General features: G+C 39.6%; 2 protein-coding genes across 2 annotated transcripts; both read left to right on the top strand.

Annotated features, from left to right (window-relative positions):
* Positions 1 to 664: 664 nt before the first annotated feature.
* acvr1c (activin A receptor type 1C) lies at positions 665 to 9,211 on the top strand. Its single transcript, XM_077617292.1, has 9 exons — positions 665 to 856; positions 3,763 to 3,990; positions 5,352 to 5,600; positions 5,728 to 5,958; positions 6,053 to 6,220; positions 6,330 to 6,486; positions 6,567 to 6,691; positions 6,757 to 6,887; positions 7,214 to 9,211. The coding sequence occupies exons 1-9, from the start codon at positions 787 to 789 to the stop codon at positions 7,337 to 7,339; spliced, it is 1,485 nt and encodes a 494-aa protein (XP_077473418.1). The 5' UTR covers positions 665 to 786; the 3' UTR covers positions 7,340 to 9,211.
* A 1,943-nt stretch (positions 9,212 to 11,154) lies between these two features.
* cytip (cytohesin 1 interacting protein) lies at positions 11,155 to 15,668 on the top strand. The gene is made up of 8 exons (XM_077617171.1): positions 11,155 to 11,413; positions 12,760 to 12,797; positions 12,881 to 12,935; positions 13,418 to 13,520; positions 14,188 to 14,281; positions 14,460 to 14,526; positions 14,599 to 14,665; positions 14,804 to 15,668. Exons 1-8 carry the CDS (start codon positions 11,231 to 11,233, stop codon positions 15,235 to 15,237), a joined length of 1,041 nt encoding a protein of 346 aa, XP_077473297.1. The 5' UTR covers positions 11,155 to 11,230; the 3' UTR covers positions 15,238 to 15,668.
* The last annotated feature ends 303 nt before the right edge of the window (positions 15,669 to 15,971 follow it).

Genomic DNA, 15,971 nt, shown 5'->3' with positions numbered 1-15,971 from the left:
AATAATTAACCAAAATGAACAAAAAGACCTTTCTTCACTTACTACAGTATATTTTTTTCACATGTATGTAAAATATATAGACATTTTTTCAAATGTATGTAGTATGAAAACGTTTAGGTTCCCCCGAGCTCCCTTTATAAATGTTTGAATGGATCAGTTAATATTATAAAATAACCGAAAAAACAGTCATATTGAGAAGTGAAAAATAGATGTAGATCATAGTTGCAAGATTGGGGGCCCTTGTGATTTCTTTGAATTTTGGCAATGGTTATTATAAGACACATTTTGTCTGGTAAGCTTGCTGACCCATAACCTACATACACAGTTTATGCCAATCCTGAGAAAAGGTTTTTTGTTCACAATATCATTTGTCAAATTGATATATCAGTTTTTCTCAGGGGAAAAAAACATATTGCTCAAATTTCGTGCTTCAAATACGATATAGGGTTTCCTGTAATTTGTTGGGGGATCCTTGCATTTCGCCATCAAATTCAGTTTACAAATAAAGCAATTGATGAATCAAGGGGTCACACATGCGCATCCGGATGCACATTGTACAGAATTTGTGTGTGTGCTTCACATGTCCCCATCAGTGGTGCGAGTCTGGTTAATCCTCTTACATTCTTTCCCTGCAGGGGAGGGCTGCAAAGCTCTCGCTCGTTGCGCTGCACACTTTGGCCTGTCATTACAGAGCGTGTGTGGACACATGTGCGTACGTCCGCGCCGGCCGCGTGGAGTGGGCAGAGGAGCAACGTCCGGCCAGAGGGAACCCATGCGGTCCTTGCCATGACTCGACCCGCCAAGCAGAACTTTCAGGCGGTGTGGATTTTGCTGTGCATGGCACACATGAGCGCAGGTAACCGACCGCATGTCTTTTTCTGGAGTGGATTTGACTGATGAAAAGCGTCACCGCTTTAATTTGATTTGATGTCGTTGATTGCTACATCTAAGTCGGATGAATTGAGGTTGTTCCAGGAACAACTGTCACGAATGTTGTCTCCAGTGAGTGTGCTCTATTGTACTCGGAGCAGTATTTAATTATTTATTGGACATTTTAATATGTCTCTATCATTCAGGACTGACTTTTTTTCTCCTAATATTTGGAACCTTCCCATGTCCTTAGCTAGAGAAAGTCCTTTAAATCCTTTTCGATCATCTCAACCATTTTTAACCATGAATCTTATTTATTCAATACACTATTTTGACTGCTTTAAAATTCACTGTAATGTTGTCCCTTAAACCCCTTTAGAATTTACAACTAAAACAAATAATACAGGCTTAATGAATGAAATACAATGAATAAAAACAGAAATACACTCTAGTTGCGGTCCGAAGTAACACTTGAAAGTTTTTTTTCTTTTTTAATTTATTGTTATGCTATTGACAGTGATTGGCATCCAATACATTTAAATTGGGCCATGCATGCTCATCTTTCAGAATGAACGTTCATTAATTCACCCCTCAGAGTCAATATGATTTAAATGTTGAGCACCATCAATAAGTCAAATGTGAAAAAAATGGATTACAATTATAAATAAGTGTTGCCATGTATCCTGCTCTTTAACTCTTTGGCTGCCATTCAATGCCATCAATGAATCTTTTCAATATAAATATATTCTTCTTTTACTGACTTCACAACAGGTATGTTACACACGGCTACATCTCAATGACAAATATTCTGATGAATGTGACGTCTTCAGGATAGGCTACAACATTAGCAGGCACAGCACTTAAACGCTGATAAAATTCAAACACGATTATGAAGAAGCGAATTTAAATATATAAGGTATACTATGTGACTATTTAGGTGATGACTCACTTGTTAACAATGTTGCCAAAAATGTTGGAAATTTGGGGTATAACTGATGTCACATGGTGGACTATCGGGAAACACTTGCATTTGATTGATTAAAGAAGTTTTGGCATTGAAATATGTCTGCTCAGAGCAGTTTTGCCTATTTCCTGGAAATATTGGCTTTTATTGAAGTTTTTCTCTACTTCAACACAATAGAAAGATAAAATTATGTTTTATTTTTTTCTTTCACATCTTTAAACTGCTGCCGGGATGCACTTGATCTTGAAATTTCCCAATTCCTTTAACCCAAGTTGTTGCTTGGCAACAGCTGAATGAGCGATGAAAGGATTTCAATGAATATTTGTCATTTTGTTACTTTGCAGGATTTTTTTTTCTATGTGATTCTTTGACAAGCAGTTTTTTCAGATAAAATTCTGAATGGGTTGTATTTTTTCCCCTTAATTCAAGTTCTCATTACTTGACATTTACGTATTATCCATTATACACGTGGATCATTAGATGCCATTAAAATCGAATAAATTAGTTGCCCGTAGTTAGCTGGGATTGACTTCAGCACCCCTGCGACCCTTCCGGATAGGCGCCATGGAAAATTAATGAATGAGAGTGAAAACAGTCTTGCCTCATGACAGAACTGCCACATACAATACGGCTGACGAACACAGACATATTGTAGCAATGGTTGTCTTTAATCATTTATGTGCAGCCCAAATCCATAAAAAAATATTTCCATGTTTAAATAAAAAGAGGACAACAGGGAAATCTTAAGTGTTTTTCCTATCTTAGAAAAAAATCAAATAATCATTTTTTGAAATAAAATAAAAAGTGTATAAATAATCTATTGAAGGAGTTGCCAATTTATGATTCGATTAATTGTGACCCTCCGAATGAAACTGCAACCTCTGATCATAATCAAGTGTGGGCAATTACACCATTTTTCTCTGGTGCGAAGGCTGGAACAGATTACAGGTAATTTCAATGGGTGGGGCGGTGATGCTGTAACTAGTTTGCAAACGTTAAAAAAAATGAGTCCTGTATGTATTATGATAACTTTGCGAATCCCACTTCTAGGCAGTTCCATATCATGATGGTTCAGTACATACCATAAGGGCAAAATGCTAAAGACAAACACAGTATTAAGTTATTGTCTTCCATTGAGGGTGATAAATGTCCAATCCATTTAACATGGTCATTCACTCTCGATTCAAATGGATTAGACATCTATCGCCATCTGTGACAGCCACTGAGTTTGTGACTGAACTATGGCTCAGAATATAGCGTATATGAATGAATGAATGTGCTGTTGAATGGAAAGACATGATTAAATGGCGCTTTGAGTGTCCATTGGATCTCATCAAACAAAGCATGACAGCAGCTCCAAGTGGAACATGAGATTATGTGGGTGTTAAACTAAGAGGCATTACTCCTGTTCCTCCACACCCTCCGCAGCCGCTTAACGCGCCCGCTGTTACGTAAGTGGTCTGCTTCCAAAGTGACTAACACTCCATCGGGTATTCCTGAGACATCTGACATGCAACTTTACCGTGAAAAAAATCATTCAATGGGTTTCATTACAAAAATAACTATCCTTTGGCATCATGCAGACCGCAGTATTAAAATTTCCTTTTTATATATATTAAAAAAATAAAAAATAAAAATAATGGACTACTTGATCCAACTCGTGGTCTCAATAATAGTTGCATTTTTCTTTTTTTAATTATTTTGAATCGTTCTGCATCTTCATGTTTATGATCCCACTAAGACTACAAAGTTCTTGTTTTTTATAGACTCTTTATAGTGGTAAGCAAAAAATGAATTGACTTAAATGCTCAAACCTTTTTTAATCCTCAAAACTGGATTAATTAGGTACACTTGAGTTGTATTCAGACATAAGTAGAAGCAGAAAGCATCAATTTTTTTTTGAACGTGTTCTGCCTTTTGCTATTCAGGTCTCAAATGCATGTGTCAGCTATGCGAGACGCAAGTTTGCGAGACCTCTGCGGATGGCGCCTGCTGGAACTCGGTGATGCTGGTGGACGGTCGGGAGCATACGCTCAAGTCGTGCCTGTCTCCTCACGAGATGAGAGGTCATATTTTTTGCTACAGCTCCCCCAACGTCAAGAGGAACTGCTGCTTCACCAACTTTTGCAACAACCAGACCCTGCACTTACAGCCCGGTATGGTGAACTCACCTTTTCGCTTGTTTGCTACATTTAAACATCACGTTGCAGTGCCACTGCCTGCCATAGATACCAAATACATTTGGAAGTTTTATCCCCCGAAGGACACGAACCGCAATTGCGCCTGTCTTTGCCCATAGAAGTCAACGACCGTGGGATTTCCCAGTCATTGTGGGCCCGGCGAGACGAGCTTGATGCTGATCCTGCTTAGATCCTGTGACATAACAGTGCTTGCACAGGCCACGGCGCCATGTTTAGCCATTCTTCCCCATCCCCCTTTATTTATAAATATTCCGCAGTTCAAGCGAATGGTAGATGGTGCCCACGCAGCTGAGTGGGATTAATGATACTTGAAATTAGACGACAGCACGGCTCAGTGATCGAACAATGTCTTCGAAATTGACCTTAAATATTTGTCACGTTGCTGTACTTGTTATGATATTCACGCTGTTATGAACCTTGAGGCTCAAAAAGAAGTTTTACAACACACTCGTGTGTTGGAGGATGGTTTCAATATAGAGAAAAGGCCAAAGGAGTCTTAAGAAATTGTGATAGAGTTCAAGTGCATATTAAGACTCTTTGATTGAAACTGACTTTGAATAACTTAAAGAATTGAGTCATTTTGAATGTAGTTTTAAGTTGTTGAAGCTTTGGCTTCTCTTTAAAAATAAGATCCATCTGGATGTTTTTGCACCCAGTTATATTTTATCTAAAGTTAGCCATGGCCTGAAGTAATGCCAATTGACCCTGGGAGAAAACCAGTACTATTTGACATCCAATAAAAGCATTGTTTAAATCTAGCCTAAGATTTAGATGGAATAATTTGGAGAAAATGTCTAAGTGAGAATCCAGACACAGGACTTAAGTGTGTAGTATAGTTGTTTTGCAAACCACTATGTCACGTTGTGCAATTTCTTTCAAAACCCAGTAGAGGGTGCAGCTGTTAAAGTGAGGTCATCCTCAAAGAACTGCAATGAACTAAAGAAATTGCTTTGACAATCAACAATATTATCTAAGAGATTAAACGTGTGTGTTTTAAAAAGTGTCAAGAAAAAAATATTAACACAAAAAAATCAACTAATTATATTTTTAAAATTTTAGTTATAAGGAAATTACTATAAGGAAATATACTTTTCATTTGTTTTAATAAAAAATTGTAATCTTGATTATTCACCTGGAATTTAAATTTATATTCTATGGAATTGTTCATTCTTAGAAGGAATGGGTGTCTCATTTTTGCCTTATCTTATTAATTGTGTTCCTTGAGCTTTAATTAAGTACTGTATTTATGTACAACACTGTTTAATATTTTCAAGCCTTGTTTGTGAATGGCACTTTCCCCCACTTTTGTTACTCAGAGAGGCCTTCGGAAAACACCCAAAGCAGCGGCAACAAGTTGCAGTTGGTGGCGGTGATCACGGTGCCCTTGTGTCTGCTGTTCGCGGGCGTGGTGCTAGGGGCCGTCGTGGTCCTGCGTCAGCGCCGCGCGTACGGGCGGGCCCGCAAACACGACCCGGAGGACGACTTTGACGACCACGCGCTCATGTCATCCGACAAATGCCTCAAAGATCTCATCTACGACATGAGCACCTCGGGCTCGGGATCAGGTCGGCGGACTTTCTTAACCTGCTTTTGAATACATCTGACAGTTTTAAATGGATTGGACGTCTATCGATGTCAGCGGCAGCCATTTCTTTAACTTTGGAGTTCATGCGATGGACGCATCTCGTTCAGGGCTTCCTCTTCTGGTCCAGCGAACAATCGCCCGCACTATCGTTCTTCAGGAGTGCGTCGGGAAAGGTCGCTTTGGCGAAGTTTGGCGTGGAAAATGGCAAGGGGAGGACGTGGCCGTAAAGATCTTCTCCTCCAGGGACGAGAGGTCATGGTTCCGTGAAGCGGAGATTTATCAGACCATCATGCTCCGACACGACAACGTCCTGGGTTTCATCGCTGCAGACAACAAAGGTAGCGGGGAAATGAAACAAAGCATTTGCCACGTTTTGGATGAATTTACATTTTCTAGCCGGCAGTTGTATTGACTGCTTATGTTTTGTTCCAGATAACGGCTCGTGGACTCAACTGTGGCTGGTGTCCGAGTACCATGAGCACGGCTCCTTATTCGATTACCTGAACAGGTATACGCTGTCGGTGGAGAGCACGGTGGTCATCGCTCAGTCGGTAGCCAACGGCCTGGCCCACCTGCACATGGAGATTATCGGCACACAGGGTGGGTGCGTCCTCAATCAAAATGGTCGTAAACCAACTTTGCATTGATATTTTTTTTGGCATTTACCATCGTAAAAATGAACCAACCTGGCATTCTGCTCCATTTTCAGGAAAGCCAGCCATCGCTCACCGAGACCTCAAGTCCAAAAATGTCTTGGTGAAGAGGAACGGCACAGCGGTGATTGCCGATTTGGGCTTGGCCGTCAAACACGATTCTAGTACCAACAGCATAGACATCCCGACCAACCACAGAGTGGGAACCAAGAGGTTGGAATTTGGTCGCCCGAGTATCGCTTTCCTGGTGTAGAACAGCATCGCTTCATTGTAAGTCAATAATACTTCTGCAGGTACATGTCTCCAGAAATCCTGGACGAGACCATCAACATCAGCAACTTTGAGTCCTTTAAGCGGGCGGATATCTACTCGTTGGGTCTGGTCTTCTGGGAACTGGCCCGAAGATGTTCTGTGAGCGGTACGATACCTTCGACAATCTTCACATACTGACAGTCAATCTGAAGCCAAAGTTTTTCCACACAGGACTTCAGGAGGATTTCCAGCTGCCTTATTATGACCTGGTGCCTTCAGACCCATCCGTGGAGGACATGAGGAAGGTGGTGTGTGAGCAGAAACGGCGACCAAACATTCCCAACCAGTGGCAGAGCTGTGAGGTGACACATGACTGCTCACAATTATCATACTGCCCACTCAAACGAAGATATTTTAAAACGCATATTTTACGAATACACTCACATCAGAAACTTTCACTACAAGATTCCATGACAGCATATGAAGCAACTATGCTAAGATAACAATACAGGTGATGTATAAAGTAATAGCCCAGCTAAAGATATTACTACGCTCCCATTAAATGCTAGCATTAACTAGTGCGCATACTGTATTCTGTTAAAAGGCCACAAGATGCTGCCAAAGCGTTGGCTCAAAAGAACACCATTATTGAGCTAAGTGTTGCCTCTTCTCTGTGTTGGCAAGATAGGCTCTGCGGGTGATGGGCAAGCTGATGAGGGAATGCTGGTACGCCAACCCCGCCGCCCGCCTCACTTCCCTGCGGGTCAAAAAGACTGTCGCTCAGCTATCGGACATCAGCGATGTCAAGGAGTAACGACCTTTCTCAGCCCAACCCTAGGGTCAGAGATGGTGCTGCAGCTGGACTCAGACCACACTGGGAAGGTACAACCATATGCTCGGGGTCTCTCATAGGATAATTACAGACTGTCGATTGAGATTGTTGTCGGTGCCAAAGAATAGTGGAAGATGCCTACGATAGTTTAGCACCAATTTTGTGGTCATTAGAAACAGACAAATGGTATAAAAATGTAACCTATGTGTATACCTCGCTACCTCATTTGAAGAAGTGCCCTCAAATTGCTCCTAGTCAGCGTGTTGTGCTATGTTTTGTAACCAAAAGTGTGGTAAAATGAACTCAGTTGCTCCCGTATAGGTAAAGAGTCGAAATGCATTGTGAAAATTGGGAATAGGCACTTTGTAGTCCAAGTCGGAAACATGATCATTTTCTTAAAAAGAAATGAAGGGCAAAGTTTATTTACAATGGAACCTCATTTAAGTACACATGTATTTGCTGGTGTATAAGTTGAGGTCGCTTTATAGTTTTTGATCATCAAAGTTCTACCGTATTTTGATGCCACTCTCTAGTCTAATCAAAAACAAAGGGGAAAAACTGTTTGTATGGCCCACTGATCTCACCTTATCTCTCAATTGCCTGATGAGGAGTTAATTGGAATTACAAAACATCTTAACTGCCTCTTAACAGCAGTGATGATTGTAAAAGAAAAGGAAATTGTCTTTTTTCTTTCCTAATACCTTGCATTCACATGCTTTAGGAATGCGCGCCAAAGGTTTGCACAGTAAAAGCATTCCATTGCCAAAAAGAGCTGAATGCTAGTTTGGGGATAGACTGAATGAAGCTTATCCATGAATGTGACGTGTAGATATTTATTTTTCACTTTGTGTTTTCATCTGAACTGTCAAAACCAAAGTTGCCTGACGACCAGAAAAATGTTGTTTAGAAGAGGGGAAAACTCATAGGAGAAGAGCAGGTATTTAAGAGTACTTGAAGGGAATGTTCTAAAACCTGTTGAGGGGACAAGACATGTTGACGCGTTTGTGTCTGTGTGGACGGTTGTAGTCTCACTCATACTGACATGCTCACGTATTCAACCCTACAAAAGAACGTATTTTCATACCTAGTCGACATTAATAAATGTGGCAAAGGACGTATTTGCAGCTTAATATCATAGACATTTTGTTACAAGTAGTGGTTATAAAAATTCTAATCCAGTATTAAACAATGCACTTTTATCTTAACTTGATTTTGAATCATTTCTAAATAACATTTAAACATTCTGTGTGTCAAAAATGGATTTTGGAGATTATCAAGCCATTGGAGTTGTTTGTATTGTGCAAATTTGTCGTCAATAAATCACTAATGGCATTTATCCGACTGCATACGGCGAAAGCCCTGAAGCCGAATGGCCTTGAAGTTTTAAATATTGAATATGACCTTTATTTTTTGTGCTGCTCTAGGGAAACATAACTTTTTGCAACTTGGTCGCACAAAGATTTCTATTAAGGCTGTAAAGTAAAATATTGCTACAGACAAAAAATACATACAGTGGTGCAATGAATGACCAAACTTTAAAGTTTCTTTCAAAAGCAAACCCCAAAAAAAGGGACAAATGTTGGCTCAACATATGTAGAATGAGAACATAATGTTACATGCATTTATTTGTTATTGTCAATGAAAAACAAAAATTCACCAGGCACCCCTGTGTGCATATTTGAAGACTGAATCTTTCTTTTTTATACTTTTATAACCTATAGAATGTTCAAATATCTGATGGATGAAGTCATTCTTTTTCAAAGCGAGTAGTTTTAATTCATTTCAACTCCGCTTGTTTATAATGCCTGTAATAAGGTTCAAAGAAAATTCGGTTACATTATTTTGACTATTTCCTAAGTCCAAATCCAAACATACTGGATGTCAACCAGATCTTGATCAAATGGAGGGGTTCTACTTCATTCATGAATGTGATGCATCCTTTATTGACTTGATTGTTGTGATCATTCTGACTGTGCGCGTCACCATTGCATATTTTTTTCTTCCACTTTTTGTAAAGAGCGAATTAATAAAATGTTTTGTCAGTGACCGTGGTAGCCTTTTTGTAAAAGAAGCACTCAAAGTGAAAAGCTCGCCGTTATTATCACCGCATAAAGCCGAGAATGACTTATAGATTCGTAACGGTCGTGACTCATTTTCATCTTTTAGTTTTCTGATAAATCCTCTGATCTGAAGACGTCAGAGAGGAAATAGCGTAACCGCCGTGAACGTTGCACTGATTTGAGTCAAGGAGCCTAAATATGGTCTAAGGTGCTGAGCACAAGCGGATTTAAATCTCATCATTCATCTGGAACACTTCTTTAACATCCAATACAATAGATTAAATTATTTTTTACAAAGATAATGCACTTGTTAGTATTATTGCATTTACATTTTGCATTTAGTTCTTGTGTCTCCCTGACAACTGATTTTTAACTAGTCGGAAAATGCAGTTTGCAATCACAATAATACACATTCAAACTATCCATTCAAAAATGACTTGGTAAAAGCAGAAATTGTGCAGATGTTCGACTATTTTGTGTGTGGCGTATTACATAAGCACACTTATTAAAAGAACAACACTGAGACTTTGATTTACTTGCAATAGAATATTCATGTGGATTTTCATCAAGCCAATCCAGCCTGTGGGATGGGACTTTGATCATGAATCCATGAATATTTTGGGGGCCCTCAACACAGGCGGTGACACAGGGGCCTCCCAACAAATCTTCTTTTTGATCTCTCTGCGTGTCAGTGGAAGCCCATTGCTAGCTTTCTAAAGCCGATGTGATGAGTGCAGGTGTTTTGTCACGCTTTGCTCACTCCTGACTTTTGGCGCATCGAATTGCTGAGACTACAAAAAAGGGACAAGAATGGTTTCAAGTGGGATGATGGACCCTTAGATTTTAGTGAGATAGCTTAGTAAAGTTTCATTTAATTTGCCAGAAAAGGAAACTTCAGCTTAATTCTTTGAATGACTACCAAATAAACTTGGAACCTGTTTAATCAGTAATTTGATAATTAGCCACACATTACTATTTATATTGTCCCAAGATTCTGAAATCAACAACACGATCACGACAACAAATAAGCAACAAATAACTTTTAACTTTAAGTAAAAGCCTATGTTGCATCATGTTTAGTTTTCTAAATCTGACATACTATATAAAAGGAAATTTTCACACGTAACATTTTGGCCCACAAAAATAATGAAAAAAAAGTCCAAAATGTTTTACATATGGGCAACTCTACAGATCGCAATAATTTGGAAACTCGACTATAACATTAAATGAATAGATGGGTTTATGGAGATTATCGTAGCGCTATTGTCTTAAAAAACAATTTGAGGAGATGATGTAACATAGGCATTTGCTTACGTAAATGATTTTTTGTGTGTGTCCTGGCGGGATCATTTTATCAAATCAAAATGTGATGAGGACAATTCATGCAGTTTTTTTTTCTTTTTGCATGTTTAATAATTTCCAATGACATTATGAATAAGCCTCAATTGACATCTGTTGCTTTCAGCAATGACTTAAATAGCAGAAATTAAAACAACCAACTTTGCAGTCTGATTCAAGGCCATAACCACATTGCATTTGTTTTCAGTCATGTAATTTTATTTAGATGTATTAAATTTTACTGATTTAATTGTTTTTAATTTTAAAAAAATCCAATAATAATGAAGATACATGCACAGTTCCTACTTGAAGTATAGTATAAAATACAAGAGTTGTTTATTATTTGCTTTATGTCTGGTTCAGCTTTTAACGTAACACGTCAAGCGACTGACGTCGACGTCCGCTTTGACGCGTTTCTGCTTTTAAGCTTGGGCACGCACGCGCGCACGCGCACGCGCACTCGCTCGGCGAGAAGATGCTGAGAAAAGACGGAGGTGCTCTCCCCTTGCCTCCTTCCACCATGAACCCCGCCGGAGGTCCAGCCCAGGCCGCCGTGGAGAAGAAGAAAAGCTCCCTGTGGTACCGACGCTCACTTCGGGGCAGTTTGGACCAGCACAGATACCGACACAGCACCGAATCTCTGACCAGGACGCCCAAGGTAGATAGATAGATGATTTACCTTCAAGTTTGACTTTTCTACAGAGCTCGTTGTTGTTTTCGCATACACTCGCAGTGTGTTTTTATTTCACAGTACTTTTCGCAACAGGTGTCTACTCTTGTGTTAAAGTGCAGACTGAAAAGAAAGTGAAGTCAAAATGAAGTATACATATTATTCTGGCAATTATGCACCCACTTGATATTAAAGTGTAAAATCTCGCTAAAGTAGGGAGTTGACCATTTAGACCTAAATTAGTCTGAAAAATACACATTTTACTAATTTACAACGTATTACTAATTTACAAAGTATCCATGAATGTGTGTTTTGTATTTTTTTAAATACATTTTAAAGACTTTACTAGGGTTTCTCACAGAAAATCCAGGGGTTGTGGGTTTGATTCCCCCCCATCCTGATGACAAATACTGAACCCAATGTTCTCCCAGTGCTTGAGGTAAAAATGACCTTAGGAGCCTTATTGTTAAAAATGTATCATTATAGGGGTATCTACTTTAATTTTCATTAATTTATTTAATTTAATGCACTTTATAGGTCCACTAAAATGGGAGTGTGCCCCGAGTGTTGTCATCTATGGATTTTTTTAATAGCAATTTCTTTTGAATGTGGCTTTTGAGTTTCAAGTTGTCCACTTTCTGGTTCTCAACTGAGCTGCATTAAGCATATATATTATGTCATATTTAAATCTATACATGTACACCTGCCTACTGTGATTAGTGCAATACTTTTATCATATAACCAAATCCTTTCTCCGTCCCATTGAGCCCAGAAATATTGTGAAATAGCGAAGCTTTGTGTCTTTGAAGAACAATTATAGTACACATCTTTGCGATGTGTCAAAGTCAAAACACACTTGAGCTCCCTCTCCACTGACACAACCACTCCACCGATTGTCAAGCAGAGCAAAGATTTCAAATTTAAATCTTGAATATTCAAACTTAGATCCATTCAAATCCATATCAATGAGAATTATACGTTTAAAGAAACCTAAGCTAAGAGACTGGCTGCGTTCACGATGCGAATCAATCCGACAAATTTCACCTACCTGCCACAAGCGGTATAATTTCTTGGTAAGAATTGTTCTATATTGAGTTGCAGATTATCCCCAATCTAGCAACGAGTATTTTCAACTAATACCCAACAGCAATGTGAAATTGTGGGACAAACCTTGTGATTATTCTTATTTGTTATGTAATGCCACACACATTGAACTTTTTAACTTACAGTGACCCTCACTACGAAGCAGTGAAATTGAAAATCACTTACTAGTTCATGGTTCGTTGTCAATGCAAAAGTTTTAATACTTTAAATCTGTCTTGCTTATGTTGCAGCCCAGACAATGCTTGGTAGACTATTCTGACCCCCAAAGGTAAAGCATGTTTATTATTCAGTCAAATGAAAAGTAATGTATTTCAACTTAAATCTTGACTCTGTACATTTTCTCACACACAGGCTGAAAATTGTCTTGGAAAAGGAAGAGAATGAAACATTTGGATTTGAAGTTCAGGTACCTGAGAAATTATATTTTCATTATGTTTTTATACATTGTTTGAATAAAACCCTATAACTTGATGATTTTGAAGCCAAAAAATGTCATGGGTAAAAACAACAACGTTTATCCCTATTAATGGCAGCCATTGAGATAAATGCCAGGCTCTCGTGATGCACAAAATTAAAACTAAGTATTTTATCCAATCATGACCTTGAAGATATACAGAATAAAAGACAACACCCAATAAAGTAAAAACCAACAACTGAGAAAATGTGGTTTCACAAGTACACACACCCTCTTCACTCAAACTGGGGATGTGGTTGAGTTGCGAATGAACCCATGGCTGGGATTCGAAAAGGACTGGATGGCAATTGGCATTAAGGTCAGCCAATAAGTTAACAGTGGAAGCTTTGTGTATTTTTGCAATCCAAGTTTCTTTCAAAACGTGTTGTCCTTGTGTGTTGGTATTTTGGTAATGGAAACTTTTGTTGCTGCAGTCCCACAGCCTGCAACTGAGGACCAGCTCTGTAGTAGAGGTGTGCACATTTGTGAGCAAAGTGGTGGAAAAGAGTCCTGCGGAGACTGCCGGCTTGTCTACAGGTGAACAAGTTCAATTCCTTTACGATCACATACTCTTGAGTGACAAACAGGCTATTAACACGGCTCTACAAAATTTTGGAAATGATTTTCCGAAATAAAAAAAGGCTAAATTGTGTTTTTCGTGGTGACATGCATTGGAAAATAGAATATTATGGCGCTAAAGTACTAGAGATATTTCATGTTGAAGGGTGGCAGGAACGCTGCCAAATGAAAAACTACGAATTGCCTACTACTGCTGACTTTATGGAATATGTCAGTTCCCTCTGTAGCCACAATTACATTTATTATCTCATCGCTATTCATCGAGCCTAAGTGCTGCCATTGTATCTGCCCAAGTTCGATTGTTCCTTTTGTGGTTTGTGTCAGAAAGGCCCTCTGGCATAAAACTTGTGCCTAATTAATCAAGTGGCCTGAGAAAATAAGCCAAAATCTATCACTCATTGTCCTTTGCCCAGTAACTTTACAACGCCTTATAGGAAATGCGTGTATTTCAAAATTTATATACAATTAAGACTTAAACTGCTCATTTTTAGTGATTCAAATGTAATAAGAGTCTGGCCGCTTTTATCCAGAAAGCATGTTGCCTGTAGACCAGTGTAATGAGGTCATTGATCATATTTCTTGCTCTACATATGCTTCCTGTGCTCGTGTTGACTCGCCAACACAGGAGACGTCGTCATTACCATCAACGGCGACAGCATCGAAGGATTCAGTCATCAGCACATCCTCGATCTGATAAGAGGATCGGCCAAGAGTTTACAGTAAGAAAACATCCGCCGAGCTAGTGATAAGGAAACTCAGTGTATACACACACACACACACACACACACACACACACACACACACACACATTACACTCATGACTGACATTTAACATAAGGCATCATTGACAGGATGTGTGTTCGTTAATAAAAAATAAATATATGTTCTCCATCCTAGACTGGAGACTGTATGTGGTAGCGTGGTGAAGTGGATTGAGCTGGAGAAAAGGGTGAACCAGCTCAAAGTGCGTTTCTTGCCGACCCTCAAACCAGTACAGAGCTCTGAGTTCGTAACCTCCGTGTTGTTTCTCCAACAGCAATCGCTAAGTGACAAACTGAAAGAGCTGCAAGAGCTTACTTTACGGGAAGCATGCTTAATTCAAGGTGAGAGGCGTGGGCTCAGCTGTCATACCACAGAACTAACTTTCTCACACGGCCTGTCAAACCATCTGATACGACTCTATGCATAACTTTAAGTAGACCCCTCCCCCCCACTCAGTCAACATCTGTCTTCATCTGCAGGCATGTTGAAAGAACGCAACCCCTCGTCGAATTCCTCTGAAGTTCACAACGCCCCCACGGGCCACCGCAGCCTACGCTTGTCTAGCGACGGCAGTTGCAAGGGCTTGGTGACGGACGACAGTGACCAGGGCAGCGTCTTTGGGGACCTGAGCTCACCCAGCCCATTGAGCGCTGCCAGCGTCACCCGAGAAGATCACTTTTTCTGGAACCGGTATTCCAATTATCATCAAATCGTGGGTCGATCAAGTAGCTCCAGCTTAGCCAGCAGCAGCAGTAGTAGCACCGGCTCGCAGTCCCCTACCTGGGATCGAGCGAGGATCGCCTCTTTGTTCGGTACCATGCCCAGAAAAAACAAACGGACCAGTGTTCGGAAAAACATCCTAAAGTTGATTCCCGGGCTGCATCAGAGATCAGTTGAAGAAGAGGAGACTTAGATGCCCGTTCGTTAAGTTGACCGCATCATTTACGTGTCAGTTTTGCAATAAGTTAGCATTAGTTTGGTTGACTGACATATTACACATTGACAAAAGAGAATATTTCTACTCTTTGTTAAGCGGCACAAATGTTCCACTTTTGCACCGTGATATATTTTCCTTTATATCTCAGTGTCCATTGATTTCAAGTGCATTTCAAGATTAGGAAAATTTCTGAGTGTGAGGTGCATGTCTCTTTGTAAGTTATCAATTGTTCACCGTTCAACATCTTAACTGTACCTTTAGTGTTACGACAGCAAGGTTGCTATTATTGGACTGCTGATGTTTTTGCAACCATTTGAATTTTGAGCTGCACCACAAGTCTCGTGACTGTTCAGATACCATTGTAAAGCATCTTTCCATTTTGAATAAAAGTGTTTCCTGCTTGCGTGCATGTGTTCTCATGGCAACCTAAATCTTATATATGTTATCGCTTACCTCAGAACAGGATGTGGGGAAGAGAGGTTACCGCGTCTGTTTTCTAAATTTCTTGTTCACACAATGGGTGAGCTTTGAGCTGTCTCGGTGTTCAGTTTTTGGCCTATTTTGAAAATAAGGGCCAGTAATTAAGTGCAATTGTATAATATCCATTTGCATTACATTACCCTAAACCTATAGGAGAATGTTAATCCCACCTGTAAACTTGTGGAAAGAAGATTGGTCTCCCAAGAAAGATTAGCGATTGGGTACAGTCA

Source organism: Stigmatopora argus, chromosome 13, assembly GCF_051989625.1.
Source record: "Stigmatopora argus isolate UIUO_Sarg chromosome 13, RoL_Sarg_1.0, whole genome shotgun sequence".
Lineage (NCBI taxonomy): Eukaryota > Metazoa > Chordata > Actinopteri > Syngnathiformes > Syngnathidae > Stigmatopora > Stigmatopora argus.
The sequence above is the reverse complement of the archived record's forward strand: the minus strand, read 5'-3'. Positions and strand labels throughout refer to the sequence as shown.

Bases quoted from the DNA above. Each gene is read 5' to 3' on its own strand.
- cytip (XM_077617171.1), top strand. From the start codon at position 11,231: ATGCTGAGAAAAGACGGAGGTGCTCTCCCCTTGCCTCCTTCCACCATG. The intron at 11,414-12,759 runs GTAGATAGATAG...CTTATGTTGCAG, and splicing joins CTCTGACCAGGACGCCCAAG to CCCAGACAATGCTTGGTAGA. The intron at 12,936-13,417 runs GTACCTGAGAAA...TTGTTGCTGCAG, and splicing joins CATTTGGATTTGAAGTTCAG to TCCCACAGCCTGCAACTGAG.
- acvr1c (XM_077617292.1), top strand. From the start codon at position 787: ATGACTCGACCCGCCAAGCAGAACTTTCAGGCGGTGTGGATTTTGCTG. The intron at 5,601-5,727 runs GTCGGCGGACTT...CATCTCGTTCAG, and splicing joins CACCTCGGGCTCGGGATCAG to GGCTTCCTCTTCTGGTCCAG. The intron at 5,959-6,052 runs GTAGCGGGGAAA...GTTTTGTTCCAG, and splicing joins CATCGCTGCAGACAACAAAG to ATAACGGCTCGTGGACTCAA.